This window comes from Dermacentor silvarum, chromosome 2 (assembly GCF_013339745.2).
Source record: "Dermacentor silvarum isolate Dsil-2018 chromosome 2, BIME_Dsil_1.4, whole genome shotgun sequence".
Taxonomy (NCBI): Eukaryota; Metazoa; Arthropoda; class Arachnida; order Ixodida; family Ixodidae; genus Dermacentor; species Dermacentor silvarum.
The window spans coordinates 27,705,595-27,729,887 of NC_051155.1; the positions used below are offsets into that span (position 1 = coordinate 27,705,595).

At 47.9% G+C, this 24,293-nt stretch overlaps 1 protein-coding gene and 1 long non-coding RNA gene across 2 annotated transcripts; both read left to right on the forward strand.

The window, feature by feature from the left end:
• The first annotated feature begins 30 nt into the window (after positions 1-30).
• Positions 31-3,725, forward strand: LOC125942947 (uncharacterized). The gene is made up of 6 exons (XM_049661222.1): positions 31-703; positions 757-865; positions 1,294-1,378; positions 1,505-1,582; positions 2,303-2,415; positions 3,259-3,725. Exons 1-6 carry the CDS (start codon positions 423-425, stop codon positions 3,520-3,522), a joined length of 930 nt encoding a protein of 309 aa, XP_049517179.1. The 5' UTR covers positions 31-422; the 3' UTR covers positions 3,523-3,725.
• A 3,652-nt stretch (positions 3,726-7,377) lies between these two features.
• Positions 7,378-10,143, forward strand: LOC125942949 (uncharacterized). Its single transcript, XR_007465437.1, has 2 exons — positions 7,378-8,229; positions 10,010-10,143. It is a non-coding gene; the product is annotated as an uncharacterized LOC125942949 (long non-coding RNA).
• Positions 10,144-24,293: the final 14,150 nt, after the last annotated feature.

Consider the following 24,293-nt stretch of genomic DNA (forward strand, 5'->3'; position numbering starts at 1 on the left):
GTCACAAACCGAGGGAAAATATAGCAAATTACGTACGCTTCGTGGTAAATAAAAAATGTTTTGTTGATGGTATTGATGAGGTTTACATTTTTCATTATGAAACGTGTGTGAGTTGTACTGGCGGCGAACGACTTAGCAAATTTTGTTTACTTCGGTTAACCCATTTCTGCCGCTAGGTGGGACGTCGTACGCTAACTTGTCGTTCCGCTGCTCCCAGAAGTTTTGAGCCATCGGAGAAGCCATTTTCGTCAATGATTTTCGTCGTGGTTTAACGAAGAGCTTTGTGCCCCCGTTTTCTTTTGTTTGCTGCGTGCTAGCGACTATAAGAGTGCCTCGAAACGAACTGCGTGTTTGCCGTATACTACGTAGTGTTGACGGAGTGAGGCTTTTTCTTCCGCCGTTCGTGTGGCCTTTGAAGCGGGATGTCCTCGCACAAAGGCAGCCGCCTCGGACCACGTGTGTCTGCTCGCCAGCGGGAGATATTGGTGGAGTTCATGGAACGTCACCCCTACCTCGTCAAACCGTCGTGTGCTCTGAACCCGGAGCTCACGGCAGCGCGCAAAGAAGAGTTGTGGAAGGAACTCGTCTCGCTCCTGAACAATGAAGGCCCAGCCGTGAAAACTGTGCACCAGTGGCGCGCCTTCTGGAACAAGGAGACGCACGACGCCCGCCACGACGCCGCTGTTCACGCCGCAGAGCACAGGTGAGGTCGGGTAATGTGGTCAGCAGTGAATGCGCTAACGACTTTTCTTGCAGGGGCACTGGGGGTGGCAAGTTGCCTGGACTGCGCGGGCGTATCCTTTCGCTGGTAGGGGTAGCCAGTGCAATTGGAGTATGCCCCAATTTTTTTGAAGACGCCGAAGAGGTAGGTAATGTGTTGCATTTCTTTCAGACCTTTTACCGAGTAAATTCCGTACAGTTCGCGAGATGCCGCATAGAATTGCACCGGAGGCGTTGTAATCACTTAATTCAGGGGTGCAATGCACGTTTTCGCCATCAAGCAGTGTGTTCATTGCGAGTGATATTTGTTTTAGTTATGATTTTTAAAGATTTTGATATTGTTGTATAAGCGAGAACGCGCTTTCACTATTGTAGCAATGACATTGAACGCGCTTTCCCTAGGCGACATCAGACAGCTCATGAAAACAGTGAGAAGTTATAATTATCGGTGCGGCGAAAAGCTGTGTACCAGGCAGCCAAAGGAGCTTTAGTAAAGCCAACATTTTCAGCCATATGAAATGCGTTTTAATGCTTTTTTCCACCAATGAGAAGTAAACAATGCTATCTGCACAGGTCAGCGAAGAGCCAAGAGCTGCCGAGAGCCGGCCCAGCGGTAGTGTGTCCGTTGGTGAACAACCGGGTACGAGTGGGATTCAAGGTAAAATAATTTGTTAAGAGAATTTAGTACAATTAACTAGCGTGACAATGGTTGTACAAGTTTGTACTTGATGCTGAGCGTTAATTTTGATGTCCTTATGTCGCAATGTCTTTTGGTTCTTCCTAGCACGCCTGCAGCAGCAGCCTCAGCAGCCCGTGAAGCGACCCGCGCCTTCGGAAGGCGAAGATGGCGGTAGTAGGAAACGTGAGTGAAACCTCTATGTGTGCATAATTTATGGCACACTTAATTGGTTGCGTGCAGCCTGCATTACAATAACATCACAATTTAAAAGTCACCATGCTGATGACACTTGTGTACAATATGTGCAGCTCAGTACTGATGAGACAGGAATGCAAATGTTACCAATTTATACCAGAGGAAATTGTATTTGTGATTAGTAGAAATAGTAGAAATTTACTGAAATAATTTTAAAATTATGCGTTTAACCATGCCACCCGAGATGTGATCCGTCCCATGCGGCAGGCAGCGATAGCAGCAGGATTCGAAAGTGAAGGGGTGGAGAGGCGCAGTATGGAAGTGCAGTGTGAGGGTTCCATACACCGTCTTCGTTCTTTTATTTTCACACAGCTTGGAACATGTCGGATTCTGTCTTAGTTATGGGGCTCCTTTAATGCTTTGTTTAAACATGTACAGTCTGTTTCACACTAAGGGGAAAACTCGGAGCGCCTTGCAAGGTGCTCCGAGTTTTCCTTTACATGTGAAAGAGACTATGTTCCTTCTTATTTGGACATTGAATGCACATTCCTTCTTAAGAGGTGCTGACACTGCTAGCAGGATTTCTTTAAAATGAGGATGGGCCTCATGGAAAGTAGACACACGAGCGAAAAAGTAAATGGTTTTGGCTACGCGACACCATTTTTTTACTGTACAGTTTGGTGACGTCACCGCAAACATTTTTTACAGGCCCACGGCAGGGTGTCCCAAGCAGAAGCAGGTCCCCCAGAATGGATGAGGTGGTGGCAGATCTGTCTGCGAGTTACGGTCATTCAGTTGACCTGTATGACCAGAACCTAACTGTAAGAACAATTTCTGATATGTGTTGCCACACTGATCACCTTATGTAGAGAGATAAAAGTGCAAACATTCTTTGCATTTGAACTGCTGATACACATTCCAAAATGCACAGCATTGTGTTATTGCAGTGATTGCTCCACTTAACAGTGGTGTCGAAATTCAGTAACACCTTTGGCAACAATGTAACAATAATGCTTCATTCATTTCATATAACTTTCTTATAACGGTTCCACTGTGGATATGACTTTAATGCTCACAGTTACACTGAAAAAAAAAACCTTATTAACTTTTTTATTGCAGAGAGGGCGACTAGGTTGTGTAGCAATGATTACGCGCGAATGTATGCACTGGACCATTGCACTGCAGCCTTGTATATTACATCCAGGGGAAACAAATTATGCACGTAGACCCGTTAGCATCAGTATACATACCACACGGTCGATGAAAGCAACTACAATTTCTCCCTGATTAACCTGCATAACCTAACAAGGAGGAAACGGGCTGTGTCGCGGAATCCCTGGTCTGTACACTTTTGCTCGTGGGTGTACGTCGTGGGAAACCTTGATCTTCGAGCATTGAAAGTAAATGTAATGGCCCTGTTCAAAACAAAAATTGCATTGCGCAAATGTGTGTCCACATTACATGAACGCTTAAACGTTGAGGCAAGCCTTAGTCTAACTACGCATATCTTTGAGCACTTTTTTGTTAAGCTTTGCATGGTATTGCTATTGTGTAGCTGCACATGGGTGCACGTGATGTGTACTTTAGTGAAGAAAACGTTAAAATTTATTCGTGAGGCTTTTGTTTCACAAATATTTTAACTCTTTGCACCTTTTACACTAAAGGTTCTGCAGGACCTCGCGACTGGTGTCCGGGCGCTCACCGATGCTATAGCTCAGCAGGCTGCTGACATCGCTCAGGTGGGAGACACCTTGCTCCGCCAAACTCTGGCCCAGGAACGCCTGGCTACTGCTGCAGAGCGACAAGTGCAGCAGAATGACATGATGCTGCAGGAACTCCGCACCTTGACTAGGATGGCCCCAGCATTGTTAGTACTGTTGCATCAGTCGCTTGGAAATGCGGCCAGCAGTGAGAGAAATGCGCCATAAATATGTAAAGCCACATGGCTTTCTTCGCTTGTACCATTGCCTTTGTACCATTGGCATGTAGTGTGCCAAGCAGTTTTTTGTTCCTAAAGGAAACTTGTTTTCATCTAGTCTTGACAGTGTGTGCAAGCGAAGCTGCATTGTTTTGTTGGCCGAGAACATGTGCCGCACACAGTAATGGGGTCACAAAGGTTTAAACTCGCAATGACGACGTGTAGGGCTTACTGTTGCTGCGGTATCCTACCTCATGTTTTACATCTGACTGTGATAAGACTTAAGTATCTATTGCTGCAGTATCCCACTGCATGCTTCATACTCAACTGTGATGCGACGTGGACATGTATTGCTGCGGTATCCTACCTCATGTTTTACATCTGACTGTGATAAGACTTCAGTATCTATTGCTGCAGTATCCCACTGCATGCTTCATACTCAACTGTGATGCGACGTGGACATGTATTGCTGCGGTATCCTACCTCATGTTTTACATCTGACTGTGATAAGACTTCAGTATCTATTGCTGCAGTATCCCATTGCATGCTTCATACTCAACTGTGATGCGACGTGGACATGTATTGCTGCGGTATCCTACCTCATGTTTTACATCTGACTGTGATAAGACTTCAGTATCTATTGCTGCAGTATCCCACTGCATGCTTCATACTCAACTGTGAAACGACTTCAATATCTCTTGCCAAGGTATCCTACGACATGATGCATACTCGACTGTGATGTGGATTTATAGCTTTACCAACTCTTAATACAAGGGTGCTTCATGTGGGAGTATAATGTATTCAGTCCATGGCCTGTGCTGTGGTTGCAACAGAGCAAATTTATTTGTAATACATCAGTCTTATGCCATTATATGTACAATAAAGAAGCAATAAAGTTTACAGAACAACATTCCATGCTCTTCAATATATTTTCACAATGCTCAATCTCTTTCAGTGTACTTCAGACACATCGAAAGTACAGCAGCGGCCACCACTTACGGTAGCACGGTGGTCAGTGACCACATAACCCAACAAGCCAGTTGGGGACAGTTATGCAATTGAGTTAGGTTCGCAATTCACTGGGAGCACTTGTTGCATATTGCGAGTGGGCAGAGCCTGCCAAACGGGAACCAGTTATTAAAGCGAGGGTTCCTTCAACTTTTCTGCCAGTGCTGCTGGCTGTGTTGCCTTGATTCTGTGGGTAGTGGTGCATGGACCATTCTTAGTTGGTGGAGCGATTTGTCTGGTTAATTCCGATTACGAGACTCTTGCTGCCTATTAAATAGGTGTGAGGTTACCGGCACCTTGCAACCTTCTTAGACAAGCCGCCCCAAGCTGCATGAAACAGTACTAATAGGTATGTGATGCCTTTAGATGTCCGGGGACACATACGCGTCTTCATCCAACTGAAAAGATGGGGTAACCCGTGGAACTTCTTTCGTGATTGGCAAACGGTCTTCCAATTAATTGATCCCCTTGAACGAGGTATCCCCAGTAAGCGAGAGTCATAAGCTCGCGTTGATTACGTTCCTGCCCTTCGTAGACACCGCATGTCACTACTGCCAACTGAATGATTTAGTCAGGTCTTCGGAGCGATGTCTGTTGTCAAGATGAGCAAACACTTCATTGGACTTGGAATAGACTGGAAAAACTTTATTTAGGTCCTGCAGGACGCGCTTAGGTCATTTCTGCATTGTCTTGTCGTGACGGTCTCTCGTAGTGATTCCACTGTCGTCATGCCCACGACTTTGAGAAAGTTAGCTATGCACAAACATTCACTGAGTCATCTTGCTACCACTGCCACGTTTGCATCGTCAATGAATCACCGTCGTGCCTTCTCCGCGGTACTGTTGATTTCGTCGTAGTGATTTTACTGTTTGTTACGCCTTCGTCTTTATTCAATCATCGTCACGCAGTCACCTTCATGCCATAAGGGTTGTTCCGTCGTAACACATGGCATGTGCACGATCGAGTGCGTCAAGTTTATGTTGAGCGAGGCAGTTCCAAGGAAAAATGTCTCCAACTGTGCCATGTAACCTCTATTTGCAAAATGTTGCCTGCATGGATAGTGTTCTTCGCTAACATCAATGCAAGCGGCACCATCTACAAGAGCTAAAGAGATTGTCGAAGCACATTGAATTTCGCAGACTTTCCATTATTCTCCAGTGGCACATGTTGTCAATGAATGTTTGCCAAAAGGCTAACACAAAGCCTAGAAAACTCGGGGGAATATTATTGCTAATTGGCACACACCCCGTTGGAGACGTGAACAATATGTGCATTCATGTTTGCCGCCGCCTCATTTGCCGGCGCATCCGTCTTCGCACGCTCTGCAAATATGCAATGTGAAGATTGCGAGGCAACCTGAACATGTTAATTATTGCAGAGCGAGCCTGCTTGGCGCTCTCGAACAAAGCGCGTGGAGGCGGCACCAATTGTGCCAAGGGCAGCGATGGGGCCTGTGGTGGCTGCACTTGTCTTGTTGCTGCATCACTCGTACAGCTTGTGTCGTCATCTTCAGGATCATCTGGCAGCGGATCCCTGCCTGGAGACAGAGGTTGTGAAGCGCAGCACACGCCGCCACAATGGTGGCTGCTTTGCGGGGTGAGTAGTGCAGCGTACGGTACCTCTGCAGGCACCTAAAACGGCTTTTTAGGATGCCTATGCATCTTTCAGCCGCATTCCTGACGACGGCGTGTGCTTCATTGTAGCGCCCCTCTGCTGTCAGCCGTGTCGGGTGTCCGGGCACAGGAGTGAGAAGCCAGGGCTCCAGAGGGTACCCCGAATCTCCTGCATTTACAAAAAATGTTTTGAGATGTCAATGATTCATTGTGCGAAATTTTGATAGGAACCGCTGCAAACAGAAAAAAAATGTATTGCAGCACAGAAATGCCTGCCTGATGCAGGGTATAAATGAAAGGTAAACAAACGCATTGCTAACTAATAGTGTGTCTTCCGCACGGCATAAAGTTCCTATTTGTAGATTAATATGAAAAATCCTGTTCGTATTGAACCTACACAACACATAAGGGAAATGTGAACTATCATTGCTACACTTACCAAGCAAAAACTCCTCGTCATTCAGGAGGCCACACGTCAGGCGGCGGCGCAATGCTGAGTGCCTCCAGACGAAGGAATCGTGGCATGATCCTGGCATGCGAGGGTCTATGGCCACGATCCTTAGGTCCGCATCACACACCTGCGAGAGGGAGTCAAACGGTCTCTTCAGCGTTCACCTTCTGTTGCCCATTGCTTAAGGATGATAACACGTATAAACAGAGTGCTTTAGAGAACGCTGCTTGCACGGATATGTTCATTTCAAAGTAAATGCCGAAATACACTAGTGATCAGATATGCTAGCCTGTGTGGAATTCCTACGCATTCGTAAAGATACGCTAAAGCATGTATCCATCATTTTCACATTAACGTGCACAAGCCGCATCACATGCCACTTCACTATGTAGTTACTGATACCACACAGGCTACACACTGCTACCACGGAAGCTACACAGCTACTCGTCAGGAATTGACGTCCGTACACGACCATAAACGCATTATTTAGATAGCATTGACCGTAATCTCAGCAACATTTGAACCGCAAACAAGTTCGGGTATGCTACATTTCTAGCTATGCGACAGGGGGTTATTTTCCCCGCGCCTTTTTCAAGCCTAAGAAACATCGTTCGTCTCGCACCATCCATGGGGACTCGACACCACGCAACTAATTTCGCGTCACAGGTGCTCTTTGTATACTTTAAATGGACCCGCTAACGATTCAGACCAAGGACTGTGTTTGAAATTGTTTACTTACCACCATGCAATTCAAGCGTAAAATCCCTTGCGGCTCCAGTACGCCTCGGTTTCCGCGGGGCTCATTTTTCGCGGCCGGACGATGGCAATTAATGTTCCGTCAACACAGCCGACGACACCAGGGAGCTTGCCACGTTCAAGGAAGCGTTGCTTGACCGCCACCTTTTCTGTGTCCGTCGGAAACTTCACCCATCCCTTTGCTTTGCCGACCGTTGCAATGGCTTCAGCAACGGAAAAAATTATGCGGCTAACTGAGGGCTGGGACAGGGCGACAGTTTCCTCGTTGGCCACGGACTGCTGGAAACTTCCAGTCGCAAAAAAACGCAACGCACAGAGCACTTTTGTCACAGTGTCAATGCCACTAGCGCGTTGCGGCCCCAACACACACTCAAGTTCCTCGCACAGGCGGAGCACTGTCTCTTTCGAGAGTCGGAATTGTCGCCTGAATTCCTCGTCCGTCATCTCAAAGGCCTCTTGTCGGTGTCGACGTCGTCGCTGTCTCTCACACAGGCTCGCTAAAAGCGCGAGAACAGGCGCCACAGACACCGGACACGCTGCCATTTTGCTCTGAGTGCCGCGATCTCGCCCGTGCACACGGCACGCACAGGCTCTGCACACGGCACAGCGCGCTTCGGATCAGATGAAGCAGCGCGCGCGGCTTCGCTTTGTAGCAGACGACAAATTCAGTTTCCCCGTGATTGACATGTGCATGACGTCATCAAAAAATGCGTTCACGCCCTGAGGCGATGGCGTCACCCAGGCGGCGACCAATCGCTGCACGCAAACCGAAGCCTTCGAAAACCGAAGCGTTACAGAATACGGCCCCTGGTTTATTGGGCTCTCGGCGTATTCTTGCGTTCCTTCTGCACTGGGACAAGACACCACTGCACTATTGGACTACGGCAAGGTGAGAAATCTTGTTTCACAGTCTACGACGCAATTAGGCTTACGGCACGGGACCGAGACTTAAAACGCAGTTAGCGAAAATCGGCTCGACCATCCTGGCGCAGTTCATTTGAGTAAATGAATCGTGCTGAGACATCTTTCCGACGCTTCCTGTGGGATTATTGTAACTTATTTCGGTTTTTGAGCCACACTGGCCGCACAGGGCGCCGTGTCGCAGTTAGCGAGAACTCAGCCGTGGTGTGTAGTCTAGCGCATCTTTCTAGAAGTTTGTGCCGCTTTCTCTGACGCCAGACATTACTGAAAAGTAATTTCGTTACTTTCTGGGGTACTTTTGAGGCACGCTGGCCGCACAGCGCGCTGTGACGCAGTTAGCGATAAGCAGCTCGGCCGTGGTGATAAAGTTAGTTTGGCGTGTAATGAATCTCAGAGGGACAAGTCTGTGACGTTTTTTGTGGCTCCGCAACAACATATACCTTCTTTCGGTACTCACGCCTGTTGAAAACGCTATGGGCGATTGCCAAGAGTGATAACATGGGGTGTGCTGCTGGCGCCGGCAGAACGCGCGAACGACGAACATATCAGAAACTTGTAATTCGAAAATTAAGTCTTCTAAAGGACTGAAAAAAAGACATTGCACCCACGCATTTGTCTTGAGTGCCTGTTGCGTCCGTCTCTATGTATACGTAGCGTACCGTCGCGTCGCCCGAGGCCAAGTTTTGGAAACGCGAAGTCGCTCGTGTATTTGTGCTGCCAAAGTGCAGGAAATAATGCCCGGAAATGGGGGAACGCTTGGAAATCAGATGTTTTCATATATGTTTGGGATGAGTCGGGTATTTTCTACGCCATGTATGTAAAAGCGAATTGCTTTTTTTTTTTGTAATGCCGCCCATTCACCGCTTTCGCACGTTTCGCCTCCACACGCAGTATTCCTATCTCTAAATACCAAAATGACTCATGCTTGTAACATGCTGTTACGTGCTTGCAAATGTAACATGCTTGTAATTTACTTTTATTGCGATAGCAATTATATGGACACTAAAAAGCAGATTTCTGCCGTCGGCGTCGCCGTCGCCGTGAGGTTCCGTATGACGTCAATGGAGATGAAATCGTCGCCGCGCGGGGTAAGTGGTTCTTGAGGGAAAGGGAAAGGTTGGCGCTATCTTCTGCAGCCCTTGAGGGAGCACGGCTCAGCGCACGCCGCGCGCCGCCGAACGCTGTATGTGCGAGTGAAAGGGCGCGAGGGACGCGCGCTTTCACGGGGAGTGAACGCACGGCGGAGAACAAACACGCGTTCTGCGCCGTGCTCCCTTAAAGGCTGCAGATGATGATGATAAGTGGTTCTTGAGGGAAAGGGAAAGGGTTGGCGCTATCTTCTGCAGCCCTTGAGGGAGCACGGCTCAGCGCCAATTAAAGGCTGCAGAAGTAGGCGTCTCTGTCTCTTTCCTCCTTTACAATCACCATATATGTAGAGCAAACGCGCCCTCTTCCGACGCGCGAAAGGCCGGGGGGGGGGGGGGGGGGCGACGTTTAGCTGCGGCACCAAGTGCCTATTTATATCAGAGGCTCCGGCAACAGTCACCAACGCCGCACCCATTTTGTGCGAACGCGGGCAAAACGCCGACGGCGTCGACAACAGTTCTGCGTGTTGCCGGTGCTGCTGCATGTCCAAGTTTATACAGCTGATTAAGCTACTATCATTAATCCGTATAGCTCTCTACAATTTTGCTATCGCAATTGATGCTTCGCCTTTAAGGTGAAACTGCGACAACTTTTTTTTTCAGCTGGTGCCGTCCGGTGGAGCTTCATACAGGAACTCCTACCTTACCTGCTGGTGTCACAACGTTGGATGAACGCACAAAAAGCGCGGAACGAGCTTTTATATAGAGCAAAATAAATATTTCCTCATTGCACAAAAGGTCTTGCGTCTACTTTGTGAAATTGCACGTGGCACAGATTCGATGGGACTTTACGAGATCGTTCGCAATCATTTTTACTAAATAATAAACCGATTCTGCACGAAGAGCAAAAAAAAGGAGGGGGGGGGGCGCAGCCGGCGTGCTAGCTTGCGTTCAAAATACGCGCGCCCAAAACCGAAACCGGAAGTGATGTAAGTGATTGACACCGACCGCTTGGCACGCTGCAGTCAATTCGGCCGCTGGGCCCTATGGGAGTGTCCCTCTTGTTGAATTCCATTCTCTATGCTCCCCCGAAGCCAGCGAGGATGGCTGCGCGCGCGTTTGAGCGCTCGCGCGCGGCGACCCGTCTGTCTCCTTCTTTTTTTTTTTTTTTTTTTTAATGTAACCTGGTTTATTGGGCTCTCGGCGTATTCTTGCGTTCCTTCTGCACTGGGACAAGACACCACTGCACTATTGGACTACGGCAAGGTAAGGAATCTTGTTTCACAGTCTACGAGGCAATTAGGGTTACGGCACGGGACCGAGACTTGAGAAGCAGTTAGCGAAAAACAGCTCGGCCATCCTGGCGCAGGTAATTTGAGGTAATGAATCGTGCTGCGACATGTTTCCGACGCTTCCTATGGGATTATTGTAACTTATTTCGGTTTTTGAACCACACTGGCCGCACAGGGCGCCGTGTCGCAGTTAGCGAGAACTCAGCCGTGGTGTGTAGTCTAGTGCATCTTGCTAGGAGAAATTTGTGCCGCTTTCTCTGACGCCAGACATTACTGAAAAGTAATTTCGTTACTTTCTGGGGTACTTTTGAGGCACGCTGGCCGCACAGCGTGCTGTGACGCAGTTAGCGATAAGCAGCTCGGTCGTGGTGATAAGGTTAGTTTGGCGTGTAATGAATCTTATGGCATCTTCGGCTGGTCGTGTTAGAGCACTCTGATAGCGCTACAAAGGTCGTGTAAAACGGTTACTAAGCGTTATCGTTTGCCGAAACGGGTCCCTCTGATGATAACGAAGCAGGATCATCACTTCCCAGTGAACCAGAAATATCCATTGGATGTACCACAAAAGACCAAATATCCAAGACATTTAACGACGTCCAGTTTACATCTATAGTATGTTCGACTAGTACGTGGCAGTCAAGGGTCATCCAGAGGACGTCGAATATCCTTATGATTCGGACATCTCTTGCACATTCAAAGCTCTCGTGCATTGATCGTACATTGTGCGTTATGAGTCGATGCACGCACTCTGACGCAGAAATACAAGCAAATTGTCTCTAATGCCTAACAATGGGAAGATAGGAGAGCAAAAGCATTAAATTAATTATTTTGCAATTTAGCACGACCTTTGCACGCACTGCTGGAGGTCTAGTAACGTTGCTGCCGGACATCGCGCGCAAAAGCCAATACTTTCGCCATTTTTTCGCTATGCTTTCGGTCTCGGTTACGTCATTTTCTTTCTCATACAAAGATGCTTTATTTTTCAGTTATATCTATTAATACATTGTTGAAAATACGTAACCTTTAACTTGCTGATGTATTGCGACAGTTTATAAAGAAAAAAAGAAGCTTGAACTCGCAATAGCTCTGACTTCGCATCGCCACTGATATCAATTCAGCAACACGCGCCTCGATGCAAGTGCGCAGCAATACGCTTCCGGGCGAGAGCAGCGTGTGCTTTATTTGTGTCTTTTCGACTTTTGTGTCGTTGACCATGGCCCAAGTACGTATATACTAGGCAGAGCTGTACAGTTGCGTGCTGCAATTTAGAGCTGTGCTTCTGACTGCTATTTGTGGTACGTTTGTTCGCCTTGCGGAACGCTTACGGGAATGTTCTGGAGGCAATGTTTTGATGGTTAATTTTCGCACACGTCTGTATCGCTTGGTCTCCAGCGTTCCTCATCAAGTGTCAGGGATATTTCTCATTTGCACTGCCTACCTCTAAGTCTCTGGCAGCATTATGTTATTGGCACTTTTGTTGATCTGAGAAGCTGCCTGACCAAGTTGCCTATCAAGATGAACATTCCATCTCTGGATTCTGCTTGCGTGGAATTTATTTTACCATATATTTTTCAATGCAGCGAGAAAGTACTGGCTTTCTATCTTGAATCCGATGGCCCCAGAAGCAGGTGCTGGCAAGCAGGCCATGCACTTTTGGTCAGTAATTAGTATGTGATACTACCTCTTACTAATCAGTTTTATTCTTTTTAATTATAATTGTGGTACTGTGCCTACTAGTCATTTTGTGCCTACTCGTTACTTGTGTTTTAATAAAGTTTAATTTTCAAGAATCTGTTTTTGATTACGTGTTTTTTTAGATCCGCGTTTAACCTGTTTGTATACAGCGAGAACATGTAATGAATAATTTCATACATGTGCGTGGCTGGGGGCCGATCATTTTTGTAATAAAGCTTTATCAGTTGTATAAATAAAAAAGTAACATTGGTATGACATTGTGAGTTTCACTGGTGTGCTTTACCTAGTGCTTACTGAACTCACTATTTTTCAATTATCCATTGCAGGATTTGTAATGATGCATAATGATCAAAATGCGGATTTACGGTTTTCTTAGCACAGTTTTCGCATTTTGATGAGCGCTAGAACTATATATAAATGTTGACAGTCACTTTAGCGAACACTGAAGAGGATGAAGGCAGAAGCCTGCGCACTCACGAAGCATTAATTAAATTATTTGTCATTCGCATGCGTTGTTACTTCTATTGTTTTCTCCTACCCAAAGTTGTGGGCTCGAGTGCCTTAATTACCTGTGCCTTAATTAACTTCGTCATAATTAACACCAATGGTTGCGGGCTCTACTCCGACCAAAGGTCGAGGGTTTGAGTGCCTTAATTGTATCTTAATTAACTTTGTCTTAATTAACACCAAAAGTCGTGGGTTCGACTTCCACCAAAGATCGAGTGCCTTAATTAACTCTGCCGTAATTAACTTGCCTTAAGTAACTTCGCTCTAATGAATACCTAAGGTAGTGGGTTCGACTCTACCTTCACCATGTCAATTGGAATCCAACTTGGAGATAATTTGGAGATGTGGCCGGTTTGCCCATATCTCCAAGTGGTTTCGACTCCCAACAAAGGCCGTGGGTTAGAGTACCTCAATTAACTCTATCTTAATGAACTGTGCCTTAATTCGCTTCGACCTAATTAACACCAAAGGTCGAAGGTTCAATCCCCAATTTTGGTGCCATTGAATTTTGGTGCTGCGACGCTGGACATCGGATTTTTCGACCATTGAGCCATCTAAGGATTTCACCTTAAGTGTTGCAGTTTATATTTTCACATTCACACGTTTACACGTTAACAAAACATTTCAAGCAAAGTCACCAGCTACATGCCGACAATGGGGGCGACTGTGCCATTAGTGTGGCTCAGCAGATGTACCATCGAGGACAAATTAAATGCGAACAGCGGAGTGTGTGGCCGAAGCATAACTAAGGCATACTGTGCATGTCGTCGGCCAGTCATTGTGCGCGTGCGTGGGGATGTAGTTCTCGAGGAAGAGTGCAGCGCTGCTCGCCCTATTGCGATAAATGTCACCCGTATTTTGTCCGAAAGTTGTTTTCTCATCTCTCCTCGGGCAGTGCCATACCCACCTGGCAGTACAGTGTTATGGTGACTAGCACCATCGCTACATCTGTAGCGTGATATAGCTGGCATGCAGCCAGCTTGCTAACGTGCATTGCTTTGCTTTTGCTACCACCATCAAAGCTGCCAGTGTCTAATCGTAATTTGAATAGCACGAAAAATGTATTGCATTGGATGCGCAACAACAGTGCTAGCCACCTTAAAAGTAATCACAGATAGGAATGGCACTGCAATGGCGGGGTGAGAATACAAGCTTCCAACAAAATACAGGTGAGCTAATACACACTAGGACAAGCAGCCCTGCACTCCGCATCGAAACCACATGCATGTGTACAATCATCGCTGACCGACGCCACACTCTGCTTTTAGTTACGTTTTGGCCACACACTCTGCTGTTCGCATTTCATTTGTATTCAATAGTACATCTACTGTGGCACTCGCAGGTATACAGCTCATTATAGCGTCAGCAGGAAAAATCCACTAGAGGTTCTATGGACCTCCTGCGTCCCCAAAAATAACATCTATTAGAGGTTACTTATGTCCAGCTGCGACATCCTTTCAACGTTAGAGCAACGTGATCTGGATGGGACTTAGATTATCCATGGTACGTATTTGTAACGTTGTTTGGAGAAATATAGATATCTATAGGATGTGTGCAATGTCTCAAACATGATGTTCTATGGACATCTATGGTACATTAATGGTTCACTGGGTTCTATGCCCGGTTATTGTCGTAATATAGCTTTAAAGTCGTTTTTCACCACTTTCGTAGCACGGCCAGAGCGCTCTGAAACGACCACTCGAAGATGCCATTAGAGGGACAAGTCTGTGACGTTTTTGTGGCTCCGCAACAACATACACCTCATTTCGGTACTCACGCCTGTTGAAAACGCGTTGGGCGATTGCCAAGAGTGATAACATGGGGTGTGCTGCTGGCGCCGGCAGAACGCGCGAACGACGAACATATCAGAAACTTGTAATTCGAAAATTACGTCTTCTAGAGGACTGAAAAAAGGCATTGCACCCACGCATTTGTCTTGAGTGCCTGTTGCGTCCGTCTCTATGTATGTAGCGTACCGTCGCGTCGCCCGAGGCCAAGTTTTGGAAACGCGAAGTCGCTCGTGTATTTGTGCAGCCAAAGTGCAAGAAATAATGCCCGGGAATGGGGGAACACTTGGAAATCAGATGTTTTCATATATGTTTGGGATGAGTCGGGTATTTTCTACGCCATGTATGTAAAAGCGAATTGCTTTTGTTTTGTAATGCCGTCCATTCACCGCTTTCGCACGTTTCGCCTCTACACGCAGTATTCCTGTGTCTAAATACCAAAATGACTCATGCTTGTAACATGCTGTTACGTGCTTGCAAATGTAACATGCTTGTAATTTACTTTTTTTTCAGCTGGTGCCGTCCGGTGAAGCTTCATACAGGAACTACTGCCTTACCTGCTGGTGTCACAACGTTGGATGAACGCACAAAAAGCGCGGAACGAGCTTTTATATAGAGCAAAATGAATATTCCCTCATTGCACAAAAGGTCTTGCGTCTACTTTGTGAAATTGCACGTGGCACAGATTCGATGGGACTTTACGAGATCGTTCGAAATCATTTTTACTAAATAATAAACCGATTCTGCACGAAGAGCAAAAAAAGGAGGGGGGGGGGCGCAGCCGGCGTGCTAGCTTGCGTTCAAAATACGCGCGCCCAAAACCGAAACCGGAAGTGATGTAAGTGATTGACACCGACCGCTTGGCACGCTGCAGTCAATTCGGCCGCTGGGCCCTATGGGAGTGTTCCCTCTGGTCGAATTCCTTTCTCTATGGTTCTCTTCGCAAGTTCTATCGAGTCTGCATAGCGTGTGCACCGCTCGTGGCTCTTTTGGTTACGTTAAAGCCTTGACCAGCGCCCGCAGATACGGTGCAGTTCCTTACGGTACGTATACGTTTACCTGCTACAACTTGCAACTTGCACGCCAATTTTGTTTTTGCGGGCCCATGCATCTTTGGTGTGTCCAGGGCAAATATATTTTCAATAGTGTTATGACGATTTTGTGCAATTAAAAATTAATCCGCATAGTTACACGTAAAAGAAACATCAGGGCTGCAACTTTGCAGACTGCTGAGCATCTTTTGAAGTGTGAAGCAGGTCATGAATTGTAATTTTCTTACATTCTTGTCACCCATATGTCGTTGTCAATGTTTGTATGCTGTTATAAATTTGTTTTTTATCTTGCTGTAGGGCACATGTTAGAACGGAAATAAAGAGCCCCCCCACCACCCTGGCTACGCCCCTGACCCGTTCGCATTCACTCTTGTGCCAGTTTTCGACCCATGCGGGGATATGTACCGAGTGTTGCGACACTGCTGCAGCAGGCTCGACAGCCCATTCTCACTGCGAAACCGGTTGCGTTACGACTGTAACCTGTGTAAGGAGCACTGAAAGGCGCGTTAGTTATACATGCGTTTGAATGAAAGCAAAAAATTATGTCGAATCTCCCCAAGGATTTATTTTAATGATGCGTAAGCAGTTCGTAGTAAGGACGTGGTGTTTTGTGCTCACACTCAACACTACTTGTAATCCTAGCAATGCTGAGCGGCAGCGGTCGTATTGGCACCTTTACAGTAAATGCGACAGCGCTGCAGCGACACGAAATACTGCGGAAGGCGGCGCAACGTTAACTGATGAGGCAAGCAAACTACTGGTGGCGCTAGGTGCGCTGATGACGTTCCAATCCGAAGCCACGGGTGCTCCGCAGTTCTGGCTTGCTAAAGGTGTGCATAGTGCGTGCCTGATTGCAATCGTCACGAGGACAGAGAGACGCGCTGGTGCCGCTGCTGGCGCGTTCGTCGTCTTCTTCCACAGCTGGCTTTATTGACCCTTTGCGCGGCTGTCCCGTGGGCGCTGCCATGTTTGTTCACGTGGAGACACGTCCATTGCTTGCCTCAGCTGCCTCCGTTGCCTACGTGTTTACAATGGATGTACATGAAGCCCGACGTGGCTCAGTAAACCTCTGTTTCGGGAGATATCGTAGACGCTGACTGGGTGGACGACTCGAAGCTTTGGCCAGAGCTTCAGAGGACACGTAAAAGCGCTTTCGGAGCTTATTAAGCTTTGTCCAAATGGCGCGAGCAGCGTATATGGTGCGTGTTCTAAAAGCGAGGCTAAAATGTATTCCATGCTTTCCGTTTATGAATTGAATCAGGATCAGTGTCTTGCTTTTCGTTCTTTATTTGGCAAATACATTGAAGCAGCGGCTTCTCAAGTTTCTGACTCAGTGAAGTTCGTCGGAACGGTCACTGTCTGATTATTTTCTGCCTAATTGCTCGCTGGTGTGCTCACTTGCTATAGATTTGTTCTTGCTGCACACAAGACTTGGAACGTAGCTGTTCTGTACTTTGTAATAGCATGTAGCAAATATGTAGTATCGCTGGTAACTCGTTTACTCCTGTGGACCGTCACGAAACATTCACCTTCAGTCATTGGTGTGCTGTCGGTGTAGTCGCTGTCACCCATGCTTTGGCCCACTGATTCAAGTGTGCGCCCATTCACATATTCTTAATACGTTGACGATATAGTGAGCGTAAGTTTGCGTGCGAGTAGCGGTAGATGTGTGTAGATAACGTGCGCGAAACTTACTATACCAGGAAGCAGCGCTACTCCCTTTGCCATTGTTTAACGAGCGGTACTCACTCTTGCCGACGTCCCGAGGTTGAAGTCTTGTCTTTCGAGGTTAGCGATACAACGCTGGCGGATAAGTGTTTTTTCTTTTATCCACGAGGAAAGTCGTACATTGAGAAGGGCCGGCAACAGAGGCTGTCCGTATGAAGCAACAGTCCGTGAACTTGGTCACACATGTTCATTCTATTCTTTATTATGCCATTCGCTAGTTTTGCAGTGAACTACTGCACACGTCTTCAAACCACCGCTCATCATTTTGCAGCATGAATGGAGCACAGTGCGTGAGCGAAAACCCAGTTGCATTTTCGACAACTGATGGCACAGAAGCAGGGCAGAAACGGTGACGATTTCGTATTGTTGCACTTTCGTTGAGACAAACTATGGCGCGCCGCCAAAGCACCGTCTCGTTTCTCGAAGACAAACTGCTCCGCGAAAAGGGTCAATATTGAGAGCGATCGTCTTACGCGGAGGTCGAACAGACGCTCGGACAGTTTTCTCGTGGAGTAATCATAGAAATGCTTACAGATTTAAAAAATACTGCCGTGACCAGGATTTGAAGCTGGATTATTGCGGCCACAACGCGGGGTACTAACCACTATACGATCACGGCGCACCGAAGGACGGGAGGTGGAAGAAATGCCACAGCGTGCTCGCACTGCGAAACCCGGTTGTCGTACTACCGTTAGCTGTGTGACGAACACTGAGAGGCGCGTTCCTCATGCCTGCATTTGACTGAAAGAAAAAAAATATGTTGCCGTGACCAGGATTCGAACTTAGCTTATTGCGACCACAACGCAAGGTACTAGACACAATACGATCACGGCACACCGACGGATCACGGCACGCCAACTATTACAATGCGAACGTTGTAATAAAATGTTATGCTGGTGTATGGTGCTGATGTGAAGTGATGTATGCTAATACATGATGATCTGTGTATGGAAATAACTAGTGATGTGTTTAGTTTGATGGTTTCGTCAAAGTTTATGACAATGTTGTGTTTAAAAACTCGCCGTCTCGGCAAAGCCGTCACTAGTATTATTTTGGGACAATTTTGATGATATCTTTTACCATGAAGTATTAGCAAAAACATCATATTTTTCTTTAACTCCCTCAGCAATTTGGCCATTATGAACGTCTTTCTTACTGTTTTTGTTTTTAATAGTTATTACAGTTAGCACGAGTTAAATCGTAGGCTCAGTTTGAGCGGTGAATTAAATTTTATGCGTAAATGTCAACTGACCCATTGAGCGAAATGCAGCTCTACTACCGTGAAACCAGGGGAAGTGCGAAGTATGCAGTGATGCACCGCTAATGGGTTCATACTGCTTTAAGCAATAGCTCATAACCCCGTAAACGCGGCCTCCCCATTGCGACGACAGAAGAGAAATGAAATTCTATGCTGGAATGAACCGAGCGAACGAGCGCAGTGGATGAAAGAGCGAATGCGGAGCGCAGTGGGGGATGAAAAGAGCGGGGAGAGCGCAAGGAGGAAGGCCGAGGAGGAGGGTGCCGCATGAGCATGAGGCTGCAAGCGGAGGAAGAGGGTATGGCGAAAGCGTGAGAAGAAAAGCGTAGTGCCGCGCAAGACGTGCACTGCAGCGACGGTGGCTACGAGATGGCGCCAGAGTAGCCCGCGTCGTCCGGGCGGCTGCTGTGAATCGCGCCCACGGGTCCACCACGCACTGCTTCTCGTGATCTCCCGATTAGCGAGAAAATCGCGCCACATTTCGCTCCGTTTTCATGTGCCGCAAAACACAAATTGTGGGAAAAAATGGTGTCTGCGAAAACAGATGGTCCCCCTGTTTTCGAACAGGGTGTCTTGAAATTCCCGCACCAACTATCCGTGACGTCATGAATTGGGCCATCGTCTGATTTGGCCTGGTTATTTTTTATTGGGTTCGATGAAAGACATTGTATTTTAAATCAAACAAACGTTAAACTTAGCAAGCTTACAAAAATTTCCGCTGTGCCCATAGTGGCTGAAATATGAAAAAAAAATCCTTTATTCGTGATTGAAGTACCGGCCCAGGGATTTCGGCGCAAAATTATAAAGTGGTAAATTTCTCCTTCATATTTTCTTGTTATAATCCGCCTACAGTGGTGAAATGAATAAAATTTGGATTTTAAAGAATACATTATCAGTCTAAGTTGATTCTGTACTTCGCTTTATTGTCCATTCGAACTATTTCTTTCTCTGTCATGTGGGCTGGCCTTCAATTTCGAGGCAGAATACTTTTTGCACTTAAATTTGGCTTCTCGTGCTGACTTTAATACACAGTTGTTCAATATTCTCCCACTGCAATTCTATATTAATTCTTACACTCCCTCTGATAAATATTTATTCAGAAGCCTTTTTATTGTCCAATGTACGTTCTTAAAGGGGTATTTACACTGGGGAGAAATTCCGGCTGTCGCCGTGGTGAGTGCGTATCACGTGAGAACGACTTCACAATTTTGCAGATAGACTGCCGTGGACGCAAATCCCGATGAGAGGGGGCGTTCTGTCCGGTCTGACCAAACGATCCCCACTTGGCCGGGGAGGCAGCGGAATTCCTTGCTGGTAACTGGGAACCTTGACTAGGTTGCTGCTCCGGAGGGCGGCAACCATATCGCAATCGCCTTCAGCCCGCAGCACTGGTGGACCGATCGGCGCTTGCAACGTAGCCGAGACGGCAAAGCCGCCAAGCGACGGGTCACGCCCGCGCCTTCGGCGCTTTCGTATTTGACTCGTGCGAGGACGATGCGGAACACACCTCGATATCGTGGATAAGGCGCAATCGCTGCTTTGTTGTTGTTGGCCGCCCTTTCTTGGCGTGCGCCACTGCGATGGCGAAATTAAGCGACGATTTCACTTTACATTTTAATAAGAAAACCATTGTTTGCATACTTCAGCTGTTTTGAGCCTCTCTACATATCTATCAGTCTATCTTCTATTTAGCTAGCTAGCTAGGTAGCCTCTTACGCCGACGCAATGGCCCAAGTTGCCTACCTGCTCGGAGCACTAGGAATGTGCTCCTGGTGGTTATAAGTTGTGATCTTTCCGTTGTCGTAATTCCGGCTTCGGGATATCATACTCTCGTCATGACGTCGTCATCACACATTCCGCCACGACCCAGTCGCCCAAGCTGTTTAATAGTTTTGGCCACTAGGTGTGGGCCCGTCGTCTTGATGCAGTCGGTGTCATTGCATCGCCGTGATTCCAGCTTTGTCATCCGACACTCGTCATGCCGTCGTCGCCATGCCATAGTCGTCATTCATTCGTTGTCACACCACCACAGTGATACCGTCGTGATAGTTCAATCGTTGTCGTTCCAGCTTCGTGATCTGACAATCCTCCTTCTGTCGTCGTGATGCCTTCTACTCCGACGAATCGGTACACATTTCCAATAGCTTGGGCCACTTGGTTCGGGGCCGTGATGCCATTGTGGTCGTTGCATCGTCATCATCACGCCATTGTTGTCACCCTGCCGTCGTCATGTCATTGACGTCACTATTGTTTTCTCATTGTCATCACTTCGGTCACGTTATCGCACGGCTGTCATGCCGTCGTCATTATGCCTTTGTCATTTCATCGACGTCAATCTTTCGTCGTCATTGTTTTACATTGATTACTGTCGCCATACAATAATGATTCTGGCACCCTTGTAATGCCGTCATCATCAAACAGTCACTATCGGGCCTTCATTGTGAGACCATTGTCGTAATGCCGTTGTATACGTGTCATCTTCCTCACTCCAGCTTCGTCATCCGACTCTCGTCCTGCCATCTTGCCATACAGGTCTTGTGATGCAATGATCGTCACTCCACTGTCACCATACACTCGTCGTCGTCCCAATTTCCTCATGTCGTTATCATGCCATCGTCATCACTGCATCGTCATCATTCATTCGTTGTTATACCGCCGTCATTCCATCGTCGTCCCGGCTTCAGCGTAATGCAGTTGTTTTCATGCCGCCATGCTCATGGGCGACCTAGGGCAAGAGAGTGCCATTGCAAAACGGGACGATACCAGAGTACGTCGCATTTAGCCGAAGTAACGGAAGTCTCAGACTGACTACTACATTTGTTCAATAAACGTGACTTCAGAAACACGGCGTGCGGCTACATTGCTCGAATGTTGATCACATTACTGTCGAAAGTCAGCTTGAGAGGAGTTATACCGTATATTTTTATTGCGATAGCAATTATATGGACCCTCAGAAGCAGATTTCTGCCGTCGCCGTCGCCGTGAGGTTCCGTATGACGTAATTTGGAGAAGAAATCGTCGCCGCGTGCCGAACGCTGTAAGTGCGAGTGAAAGGGCGCGAGGGGCGCGTCTTTCACGGGGAGTGAACGCACGGCGGAGAACAAACGCGCGTTCTGCGCCGTGCTCGCTTAAGGGCTGCAGAAGTAGGCGTCTCTTATCTCCTTTACAATCACCATATATGTAGAGCAAACGCGCCTTCTTCCAACGCGCGAGAGGCCGTGGGGGAGGGGGAGGGAAGGGAGGCGACGTTTATGGTGCATCCAGACCACGGAGCAAGAAACCTTTAGGAGTGGAAACTCCGCCAGTTGCGGCGACCAGATAATGTCACAAGCCCGCGGAGCCACTATCATGCTGGCGGCACCTGGCGACTGAGAAAGAAATTACCGCCGTCTTGGTTGCCAAGGCAACCGGTCACATGTGTTTCTCTTGTTCGCGGCCGCGCGCGTTGCTCCCGTTCGGGCGCGCGCCTCACAACTTCTACTGAGGGCACTCACGCATCCCACCTGCATTCCATCTTAGGCTAGAAATTTCCGAACAAGGGTACACTGCACGTATCAGCGCTGTTAGTATTACGGCCCTCGAACAGACACCGACAAGAACAGTTACTGTTTGACTTAAAGGCCCACAAAAACAACGCTACGGCGTGCACGCTGAAGCGAACGCCGAACGCCTGTGTCGTCTACATTGAGCGCGGGAGACGCGGGCGCCGCCGCAAAGAACGCGCCGGAGCGGCACCACCGATCCGCCGGGCTGCTGCTCTTTTTTTTTTTTTTCGCTGCTGCTTGCATGACGTGCCGCAAGGCGCCGCCACTGCATGCGCCCCCGTCGGCGCATAATAATGTGACGTTATCTGGTCGCACGCGAGCGCCCGCGCTGACGGGAGTTTCTACTCCTAAATAATCTTCCTCCGTGATCCAGACGAAGGACCGAATCCGGATTTGCAGGGCCGGACGGCGCGTCACGTGACCTCACATCTGCGATTTGCCTCGTCCGCGCCTCGTCCGGTATGGTGCATCCAGACGAAGGACCGAATCCGGATTTTTAGCGGACGCGGACGACTATACCACGGACCGTCCGGCTGCAGGCGCATCCACACGGCGGACGAAGCCCTAGCAGACGACAGCGCCACCGAGCCGGATTACTCTCGACCGCAGCCTCTGCGCTGGCTAGCAGCAGACTGGTTTGAGAGTTTCTTCCTACAAAATGGAGGCCAGCAAAGAGCGACGTTTGGCCGCGATGGCTGTTGTTCTGTTCGAGATGGACGAGGACCTTGATTTGTTTCCACGAAAACGGCGTTGTTGGCGGAAAGACTGGATGGGAAGGAAATAATTGGGGGTCCAAAACCTGCTCTACGAAGAGCTCCTGAAGAGTGACCTCGACGAATACCGGAGGCTGCTTCGTGTAAGCTGAGAGAAGTTTCTGCAACTGGCTTTCGCGCGTGGGGCCCCGCATACGAAGGGAGGATACCGTTATGCGGCGTTCTATATCAGCGGAAACCACGGTGTAAGAAATATACTCTTACACCGTGCTGCAGGTCACACTGCGGTACATTGCTTCAGGTAAGTATCACACGTTTCCAAGTTATTACAGAGATCGAAGGCCGCTACACAAGTGTCTTTAAGTACGTTCGTGTGGTAGTGTACAAGCTCAATCGCGCCCGAAATATGTAACGCAGATCCAGAGGGTTCACGTGGAAGGGGTATCACGAGTGCGCACAAGTTTTGTATGGCCTTGCTGTCGGCACCGACTTTCTGCATCAACATGCATAAGATAATATTGATCTCTTTACATTTAACTACACCACTGAGTGTGATTGGTTTTCGCTGCTACTCTATTCATTTACTGCTCTGAAACAACCAGATATCAGATGTAGTTGTACACGTCCTACTTTTTTGTAGTCTGCTAGCGAGCAGTTGACTGAGATTTTTTTTTTCTTTGCAGGAGAGTCACTATTCCCTGATTGTGACGGTGTCCGCATAATCTGCACGGCTGAGGTCCCACAAAGTGGGAAACGCTTCCACGATGTGGTTGAAATAAAAGGCGGCATCATCGCACAAATTCATTGTTCATACCAGGAGCTATGAAAGACTGAAACCAGGCGCCAGCAAACCAAGTGTACTCATGCTGACTGCAATGTGGCTGTCCTCGAGCAGGAGAGAAGTGTACTGGTTGCCAGACACTGCGTGTTTAAAAGTTAAAGCGGCGGCTTTACCCCGCCAGAATCCGGATGTGAAAAACGGCTTGACGTTATCCGTCCGCGCGGCTCCCGGACGAGGCGCGGACGAGGCAAATCGCTGATGTGAGGTCACGTGACGCGCCGTCCGGCCCTGCAAATCCAGATTCGGTCCTTCGTCTGGATGCACCAGTAGCCGCGCGGACGGATAACGCCAAGCCGTTTTTCACATCCGGATTCTGGCGGGGTAAAGCCGCAGCTTTAACTTTTAAACACGCAGTGTCTGGCAACCAGTACACGTCTCTCCTGCTCGAGGACAGCCGCATTGCAGTCAGCATCAGTACTTTGTTTGCTGGCGACTGGTTTCAGTGCTTCATAGCTCCTGGTTTCGTTCACTTCTATGAACAATGAATTTGTGCGATGATGCCGCCTTTTATTTCAACCACATCGTGGAA